Source organism: Helianthus annuus, chromosome 8 (genome assembly GCF_002127325.2).
Source record: "Helianthus annuus cultivar XRQ/B chromosome 8, HanXRQr2.0-SUNRISE, whole genome shotgun sequence".
NCBI lineage: Eukaryota > Viridiplantae > Streptophyta > Magnoliopsida > Asterales > Asteraceae > Helianthus > Helianthus annuus.
In genome coordinates, this window is record NC_035440.2 from 6,424,934 (window position 1) to 6,434,943 (window position 10,010).

The 10,010-nt window shown below is 34.7% G+C and overlaps 1 protein-coding gene across 4 annotated transcripts; it reads right to left on the reverse strand.

Annotated features, from left to right (window-relative positions):
• Positions 1-3,550: 3,550 nt before the first annotated feature.
• LOC110871887 (putative SNAP25 homologous protein SNAP30) lies at positions 3,551-9,636 on the reverse strand. 4 transcript variants are annotated; one of them, XM_035976393.1, is made up of 6 exons: positions 9,346-9,636; positions 7,688-8,147; positions 6,868-6,958; positions 4,519-4,652; positions 4,353-4,450; positions 3,551-3,770 (listed from the first exon to the last, which is right to left on the reverse strand). In XM_035976393.1, the coding sequence occupies exons 2-6, from the start codon at positions 8,081-8,083 to the stop codon at positions 3,671-3,673; spliced, it is 819 nt and encodes a 272-aa protein (XP_035832286.1). In that variant the 5' UTR covers positions 8,084-8,147; positions 9,346-9,636; the 3' UTR covers positions 3,551-3,670. The 4 variants fall into 4 exon arrangements, with proteins under 4 accessions (XP_035832286.1, XP_021976332.1, XP_021976333.1 ...); XM_022120640.2 differs by having other exon boundaries at positions 7,688-8,140; positions 9,346-9,406; XM_022120641.2 differs by lacking the exon at positions 9,346-9,636 and adding an exon at positions 8,835-9,282.
• Positions 9,637-10,010: the final 374 nt, after the last annotated feature.

Sequence of the window (10,010 nt, forward strand, 5' to 3'; positions counted from 1 at the left end):
CAACTGAGAATACGAACACCGTATAAGGTCACTCGGAGGCATAGTTTTAGCATGTTGACACTTTTAGTCCCTCCACATTCATAGTTTTCATTGTTTGGCAAAAATAGTCCCTCGTAGCCAACATTAGACACAATTAGGATTAGGGACATGTGTCAATATATTATTGGACACGATTTTACGAGGTGTTACAGGATACCCCCTACCCACTACCAATCATCGCCTTCGGTGGTGCAGGTAGGGGAGGGCGGGTAAGGGTTGGGTTAAGTAGTTGTCGCTGCATTGTGTGTGGGGGTATAAGAGAGATAGAGAGAGTTGTGTGTATGAGGGGGAGGGTAAAATGGTGGGGTCCCACGTTTTAGGGTAGTGGTGCCAGTAAATCAGTAGGAGAAAATAATGAAGAGTCTAAGTGATGTGGCGCAGCGAGATTGGCGTGAGTTAGGGTAGACGGGTTAAGTGCCTCTCCCCCCTCACAACCTATCTTTCTTTTTTCACATCAATGTCACATCAAGTTTTTTACTGCTTGTCACAATTTGCCATATCATATGTTTCGTACGCTCCCTATGTCACAACCAATTTTTAGATTAATTTAAAAAAAACTAACTAGAATCTAACTAGTTAGATTTTGGAATGGGACCACCTCTCCCTCCCGGGCTTCTTCGATATAAACTTGCGTCACCATGAACAGGTCGCCATAGTGATAACGAGCGTTATGTCAAAAACAACTTTTTGAGCCCAACAAACAATTACACATCACACCGCTTTTGTTATTTTCTTTTTACCTTAATTTCTTTTAGGTAAAACATTACACACTTTTGAGGGTTTAGTAAATGAGAGCCCACATGCTAACCTGGTAGTGACGTGACATTCACATCTTCAATTTTTAAATTAAAGAGTAAACTGCGAAAATGGTCCCTGAGGTTTGGTCATTTTTGCCACTTTATTCTAAAACTCAAGCATTTTGAATCTGAGTCCCTGTGGTTTCAATTTTGTTGCCATTTTCATTCAAAATCAAAATCTGCTCAGATTTTTTCAGTTAACATCCAACTTTTTTGCCTTCTTCCTCCGTTTTAGTGAAGGGAAAAATGGTCTTTAAATGTTGAGTAAATTACAAAAATCGTCATTTATGTATGTCACTTATTGTAAACTGTGTCGTTTGTCTTCAATAATTACAGAAAACGTATTCGATGTTTTCAAACCCTTGCAAGTTATGTCCTTTAGCCCTAACTCAGTTAATTTTTGTGGTTAAATCTGACAAATAGACCCCAAATGAGGGTATTTTTATGGTTAAATATGATCAAATGGACCCCACATGAGAGTAAAATGACCAAAATACCCTCTTGTGGGGTCCATTTGGTCAGATTTAACCACAAAAAAATTAACTGAGTTAGGGCTAAAGGACATAACTTGCAAGAGTTTGCAAACATCGAGTACGTTTTCTGTAATTATTGAAGATAAATGACACAGTTTGCAATAAGTGTAATTTACTCTTTAACGTTTTATTATAACAAATTAAAAAAATCTCACCATTTTGCCCTTCATTAAAAGGGGGGGGGGGGAGACAAAAAAAATTAGATGTTAACTAAAAAATCTGACTAGATTTTGCTTTTAGATGAAAATGGCAACAAAATTGAAACCACAAGAACCCAAATTCAAAAGGTTTGAGTTTTGAACTAAAGTGACAAAAATAATCAAACCTCAGGGACCATTTTGGCAGTTTGCTCTAATTAAAATACTATCCATATTAGGGGTGTGCATGGATCGGTTTGGGTCGGTTTTTACTATTATCCATAACCATAACCGCTAGTTCGGTTATGGAGTTTTGGTAACCATAACCATAACCAAACTTCGGTTATGGTTAATCGGTTATGAAGTCGGTTATGGTTCGGTTTTGGTTAATTTCGGTTAAGTAACAAAGCAAGGTTTGAATTAAATAGGGTTGTGCACGATTTGAACTTAGCTTGAGCCTATTTTATAAGATAATGAAGACTAAACTTTTTGGTTAAACTACCGATTTAGAGTTCTTTTTAATAAGGTAGTTCTCAAACAAAAACAATTATGGTCATAACACCTTAGTTCTTTATCAAAATAAATGATATCTATATCAAGATAATTTTGTTACTAACATACTTTTATCTTAGTAAAAACCCTCTATATGGTTTTGTAAAACACAAATCTATTATATAAAGTTAACATCACAACTTCGGTTCGGTTTCGGTTATATTCGGTTAAGCAAAGCTTTATAACCATAACCATAACCGATTGAGCGGTTATACAAAGTTTCATAACCATAACCATTGGTTATATTGGTTATCGGTTATTAGTGGTTCGGTTATGTCGGTTATGGTTCGGTTATCGGTTATGGTGGTTAATTTGCTCACCCCTAATCCATACAACAGTCGTGGATTATAAGTTTGAAATTTTAAAATCAAAAAATTAATTGCTTGTTAATTATACCTGGACCACAAAAGGCTTGTCTATTCCGATTTAAATCATTTTCATTTTAGTTGAAACCAATAAACACAATAATTGGAGTTCACATCTTGATAATAATTGATTTCCTTTGCAATTAATCCATCAATAATAATAACTTTATTGCTGTTTCATCACATCTAATTTGTGGACTGGATCTTGGTTTTATAACTGTATCATATTCAGTTATATCTCTGAATTTTGAAAGAAAAAAAATTGTTGGACTTTGGGTTCTATTTTGGTGAAAACTGAATTGGCCCAAATAATCAACCGGCCCACGAGCCCAATATGTCTATTTTATTACATCTAGGTAGAGGTGTAAAAAATCCCGTCAGAATCAGACCCGATAAAAAAACCCGGAACCGGTTATTTTTGTATCGAGGTATTTTATACTCGTAACCGAAACCAACTCTACCCGTAGGGTATGAATAGGGTATACATATTGAGCTCAATATCCATACCCGAAACCGTATCCGATTTATACCTGAAAATACTCGGAACCGGTCATACCCTATACCCGAACCCGGTTATACCCTATACTCAAAACCGTTTTTTTAATACCCGAATTTTTAAAATACATTTTTATGTTTACTTTACAACTTTTTTATATTTTTTTAAAAAATGCATATTATAAAGCAAATAATTTGTAATTGAGTGAATTTATGTTATTATAATATATTTTAATTATTTTTACAAATTAAAAACCAATTTTCATTTTTAAACGAATTTATTTTTGTATAAAATAATTAAAGAAAAACTTATTTTTTAAACCGGGTATTAATAGCCGGTTATATCCAAACCCGATCATACCCTACCCGGGTACATAGGGTATGGTTTTTCTCCTCAATACCCGTACCCGAGCTCTACCCGGTTTCTCTCAACATCCGATTTTCCAATACCCGATAATATCCAAAACCGGTTCCATACCCAGAACCGAGTATTATAAAAAAAAAACCCCGATTTGTGCACCTTTACATATCGCATAGCTTGAGTTGGGCTTAGATTTTGGTATTGTTTAGGGACTAACCTAAACATGCAAGATGCAACATCGGCTAGGCCCAAGGCTTAGCTAAGTCAAAAGTAAATAAAGTAAACATCTATACAAGATGAAATACTTATGCATTAATAATGCAATTTATTCATATACAAAATTTACAGGTACAACAAGATGGAATGAAGATGAATTTGAATGACACATCTTCTATTTTGCGATCAACTTACGGGCACGGTTATTTGCGCCTTTGACTCGTGAGTTGAGCTCATCAACATCCTCAGAAAGATTGTCAAGTGCTTTGTTTTGCCTATTTTTCATCAATTTAATGAACTTGGTTAGAACAAATTAGTGAACACTATAAAGTATAGGTGGCAAAATGTGTAGAGTAGAGTGTTCAGAGTTTGTTTTGATGTTTTAGGTCAAACCTTAAGTCGAACTATTATCAACGGTTTTTGACCATTATAAACCTCTGAAATTTCTAAGTGACTTACGAAGAAGATTTTACTAACGCATTGGATTAGTAGTTGGGGTGGTATCACGGTTTGAAACTGAACCATGAACACCCTTAGTGCAAACTAGGTAACATGTAAAACACATATAATATTCAGTATGGGCCGGATAATGTTAAGTTGACCCGAATCATGTATTGTCCAAAAATATATTTTGAGTTTTCTTAGAGATCGTTAGTATGTTAAATATGATTACCATAATTATATTAGATTTATGAGGTCGTGTGCATTAAAATTTCAATTTTGGATCGATGATTTTGGGATGATCATCCCATTTAACCCATTTCATATTTAGCTATAATTTTACCCGTTTGACTAGTTAAGAATAAAACATAGCTGGACTTGTGATCTCTCCTATAATGATAAAAAGAAAAACTTACTTGTCGAGTTCAGATCCCATGTCGTTAGCCATTCCCTTGAGATCACCCAATACATCGCTTAAATCATCGAGCGCGTCGTCTTGTTTCGCTTTCTCCAACTGATTTTAAGAAAAAAAAAACCATAAAAATTTAATAAAAATTTGTGGGTTAATTAAGAAACACATACATCAACTTTCTGCATGGCATCCTTTGGTTCACCAGAAGCTGCTGCTTTAGAGGCCTTCTTTCCTTTATGTTGTTGATCCAAACCCAACTTCTCTCTGTCCTTCTTACTTGCTTTCTTTCCCCCTTTTCCATCATCTGGTGAAACAATATACATCCCATTAATGTACATGGGGTAAGATGGCCGGGTTAGAAGGGTTGGGTAATGGGTCAGTGCAGTAGGTTTCGTATGGGCTAACTGTTAATCGCAGGCATCAAGCTCTGATACCAATTGTTGGAAATCAGGCCCGTGATCAAACACAAAAACACTGGATGAACAAACTCGTTTTGACTCTTTTATTTATTTTATTAACGAGAGCACATTAATTACAATAACCTTAACACTCTATTTATACTAATACTCATTCTAGTACTAACTCGACTCAAACTCTATTAAATAAATAAATAGTCAACTAGATAAATCTATCTAATTAAATCTAACAGTCGTCCCTAAAATAATTCACCAAGAATTATCTATAACCCTTTTTATCTTTATCTCCTAATTCAAGATTAACCTCTTTATTCTCATCCTTAATCTTGAATCGGACCCACTTCATATCCGTACCATTATCGACAACTCCAAACCCTTGATCAAGTTTGATATCTCTCTTCCCGGGTCACAAGAACCTCACCGTTCTTGACCACTGATCAAAGAAAAAAAAACAAGCCTCCCCGCTTCTACCGTTTTTATTCTTTCCTTGCTAGACACGACAATATTCAAAGACTCACCGCTTTGACGAATCTTCTTCCGTCCTCCTATCCACAAATTCCGATCGGATACTTCAGCCAAAAAGAACAACCTACACCGGTTTTTCTGTTCTTATCCTTGGTAGGAAGGACATGGTCTTGATCTAACTTGGTTGAAAATTGATAATCTTATGAAGTTTGTCACCACCGAAACGAACTGAACTGATCATTTATCGCTACCACCATCTCAACGGTACTTCCCGTGATATCCGCTGACCTGAACCACCGTTTTGCTTTCCTTTATGTCAAATAGTTTGAACCCTTCTTTGATCGTAGTTTTCCACCATGTCAGATTCCTCCTTGATATGCCTCCCCGCAAATATCAACCCACCAACAAAGACAACATCCACCTGTTGTTCCGTCCCTCAGTCGTCAAACGAATCCTTTCGCCTCCTCGCTCCTTCGTTTTATCCGCGACACGCCCGTTGGTTTTTCCGCCACAAAAAAATCGAACTTCTCGTGCTATTTTCGTCCTTGACCAGAAAGAGAAATAAAATATGATCAAACCTGGGTTGAACCTCATTCACCGTCACTAATTCGCCACTAAACCATTACTGGCTTGTCCTTAATCACCACACTTTCGTGATTAACATCGAACACCGCCAAATAAAGTAGCAAATATCTTCCTTATCCTTTAACCATCACACGTGGCCCAATTAGCAATCCCAACCACAAGGAAGGTTTACTATACCCACATGGCCACGACTAAATTCATGGAACCAAATTTCCGTCCATACGTTGTCGTTGGATCTCTTTCCTTTCTTGTTCTACGACCGGTATCATCGCCATAACACCCCGCTAGGGGTGCTCCCTTTCTCGGAAAACGACTCTCAAAACCGCAAGCACCAAGCTCTAATACCAATTGTTAAATCTGGTACGAGATCAGAGACATGTATACAAACGGGATTCACAAATTCTTCTATTAACTTTTTGTGAATTAAATAAAACCACAAGTCTCAAGGAATATAAATACTAGAAACAATCTAATTCTAGTATGACTCTTATTCTTACTTATACTTATCTCTAAACAATTAAACACTAATCAAATCTAATACTAAGATAATTCAAATTCAAATAATAATTAAATAACTTTAATTGTTATTTTACTTGTTTACTAACCACTTTTTCAAATATCGTTTTATGAATAATTAGCCCTGACTAGACGCCTACTCATCACTTTACCCACTCACGCCCCCTCACTTGAGCCTAATGTGGTAACTTCACCAATATCGCCCCAAAACACCCCTACACATGCCCAATCGTGCCACTGACCACGCTGAAGCCTCCGCTTCCCCGGCTGAGGCCTAGACGTTGTGGTGTGAGCAACTAGGGTGGAAACCTAGCTGGCGCCACCCCGGTGAAGTGTCCACAACGGACAATCTTAGTGTGTCAAATATGATTATAAAAAATTAAATCATTTCAGTCATAAGGTCTTGAACATTATGATTCTTATATTATTTTATTTACTTTTGACCGCTTAGAAATAAAACATAACCCAAATCAAATTATTTATAATGTGCATTGAGGATTTATGTATGAAGAGGGGGAGGGACACATGAGTGCAAACCTCTTGACTCTGGCCCTTTGATTTTCTTGCCCTTTGTTGGCTTCCATGGCTTGGAGAACATGCCTCCAAGGTTCCCCAACATCTTTTCACCCTGTCATAAACATTTATTTAAGAAACACATTCCTTTTATGTTCTAAAAGAAAGTTCACATTCCTAAACAAGAGAACTAGTGTTTTCATAACCAGACCAGATCGGACACATAGGATTATCCCGCTTGGTTATGGGCTGGCCAGTTTTGACGAGTGGCGATTGAACCATGTGACCTTACTTACTTGGAACAAATTTGGTATTAATTTGTTTGCAATTTTTTTAAAGTATTTTTATAGCTTACAGGATTTGAACTTAACAAATATGAGAAAGCCTTTACCAAGAAGATGTAATTTTATTTTTTAATATTACACTAAATCTCTCTCAACTCCAACTCTCTTATCAAAAATATAGGATTGATCATGAGACTTTAATGCACTAATAAGAGTCTTTACCAACTGATCTAAGATGATGTTGATGTGCTTTTATTTTATTAAATTACTCTTCCAAGATCCCTTAATTTCTTTTTTCTCATAAAATCTTTTTCATTTTTTTCTTTTATGAAAACAGTATATTTCTTCTACTTATTTAATACTACCAACCTAACACCATAATTGTATTAAACTTTCAAATCACTATAGTAGTTAAACTTTATGTAATATTCAAATATTTTTCAAAATTAATCAGGACGTTATCCGGTTCTTGAGTCCGGTTCAGCTGGTCTGACCGGTAAACTGTTAGTGCGACATGTTTGACAACCGGTCTGGTTTTTATGACATAGGCAAAAACTGACCTTGCTCAAATCTTTTTCCATGTCAGCAGCCTTTTCATGGGTCCTGTGAATCTGATCCCCTTGAGCATGCAAAGTATCTAGGGTCTTACTAGCATCATCTCTAATATCCTCAGCTATTTTCAAGCAATTATTTACACTTTTAGTAGTTTCTTCAGCCTGATCAACAGCATAGTTCTCTAATTCCTGAGTAGACATGCCATCCAGGTCAGCTTTACTCTTTTTTTGAAGTGTTGAAGATTTTGCTTTTCCAAAAAAATCATCGTCATCGTCGTCATCAAAAGCGCTTCCCTTTTTAGAGTCGGGCATAGGGAGCGACGATTCAGATTTCCTCCTAGTGGGCTCATCTTTCTTTTCGGTTTCGTGGTCCTTATTAGGTCCTTTTCTAAACCCAAACATGTTTCCAAATTAGGTTATGTATCTATAGCTTAAAGCTAGATTCTTCAGCAGTGATACCTGAAAACTTGCAACATAAATTTGCTCTAATGAGAATACTATTGTCAATTCAGTTCTTGGCTTACATGATGAAAAATGAATTACATATTTTGTCAAAAAAAAAAAAAGAAACTTAATTAATTCAAATTTAAAACAAAGACGATTACAGACTAATGACAGGTAGACGGGCAAAAATTTCAAGGTTGGTAACATTGATTGCTAGGTGCTTCAAAAAAGTGAACGAATACAAACAATGACTTGTTCATGTTCGTTTGTTTAGCTTTAACCAAACAAAAAATGGACAATTCTTGTTCGTGTTTAATAAAATATTGAACATATTTGTGTTAGTTTGTATTTCTTCGTTATTATTCTAAACAAACATAGATGAACATAAACTATCACAAACGTATATTAACAAACACAAGTAATTAATACCATAGATGCATCTTTCAAATTTAACAAAGCTAGACGGGGCGATGATTTAAAATGGGTTGGACTCAACTTCGTTGAATGAATATGTGAATCAACATAAACGAACTTAAATAAACAAGAATACACAAACAACCTTTAGAACAAAAATAAATAAACCAACGAGCGGAACATGTTCATCTTCATTCATTTAATTAAATAAATAATATCATAGAACATACACTAAACAAACAAGATAAACAACAAAAATTTCGAGCAATATTATACAGAAACAAGTAACAATTACCCTCCGGCCGATCAAATTTATTTTCCGGTAATGGCCTATGAGGGAGAGAAAACAGTGAAGGGTCTTCTCTCCGATTAACTGATAAATGTTTGAGAAATTTGGTAAGAAGTTTGGGGGTTTTGAGGTGGAGGTTAATGGCACAAAAACCACAGAGATAATTGAGAGGCATTGCGAAAATTCATATTGGCTTCAACAATATTTGTTTGTTCGGCTATATTTGGAGGTTCGACCGTTGGTGTTTAATTATTTTGCATGGAATATATTTATTTTCAAAATAATATTAGATGATTCTTTTCACTTTTAAATTTTAATACTTTGAATGTCTAATAAAGGACAAAGAAATGTTTATAGATCTTAAAAGCAACTAACATTTTATGTTATATTAATTATATTGTGTAATTATCAAAAAATATTCATAACTAATAATATTCTCGTTTTATTTGATACAATAAAAAATCAAAAATATAAAAAACAAGAGTGTTTATGTTAAACAGAGTGGATCGAAACTCACAATATGAGAAATGGTTTTGTAGGAAAGAAAAAGAAGATACACACACTTTTGTCAACTGACTTGATCGAATTAATTGAAAAATGCCAAAGTTATACTACATAAATAGGGAAAGAAACCAGCTAAAAGTCAGGGAACAAACCCCACTACTCCACTACTACTCTAACGTAAACCTCCTAAACTTAAGGAACAAAACAAAGACTTGAAAAAGTAAATATGAAAGTAATTGCAGCATGTGCCTAAATTAGATTGCTGAGTCAAATCCACGTAACTTGCCAGCTGCATATTGTAATTTCAACAGTTTATTATATATATTTATGTGAAAATATATATGAAATAAGAACAAGAGTGTTTATTATATATATTTATGTGAAAATATATATGAAATAAGAGCTTGTGCTACTTTTTAGTGGATAAATAAGATTATGAAAGACACTTTACAATCATTAAAAATTAAAAGTGAGAAGAGGGTGTGGTTATAGAACCTTCTTCATCATATAGAAAACACAAACCATAATAAGAGAATAAAATACTTCAAGTTATTTTTCTCGGTGAAAAAATCACAAGCATCTAATGTGCAAACATATAAATAAATATACAAGGTCACAAAAACAGCTTTATTTTTTTCATAGTCAAAACTCAAAACCACAAACACGTAATATTAAATA

What these genes read in the sequence shown, in the direction of transcription:
- LOC110871887 (XM_035976393.1), bottom strand. Translation starts at nt 8,083, where the DNA reads ATGTTTGGGTTTAGAAAAGGACCTAATAAGGACCACGAAACCGAAAAG. An exon ending in TGGAAAAAGATTTGAGCAAG is followed by an intron (nt 6,959 to 7,687) that starts GTCAGTTTTTGC and finishes TGTTTATGACAG; the next exon opens with GGTGAAAAGATGTTGGGGAA. An exon ending in ATGCCATGCAGAAAGTTGAT is followed by an intron (nt 4,451 to 4,518) that starts GTATGTGTTTCT and finishes TCTTAAAATCAG; the next exon opens with TTGGAGAAAGCGAAACAAGA.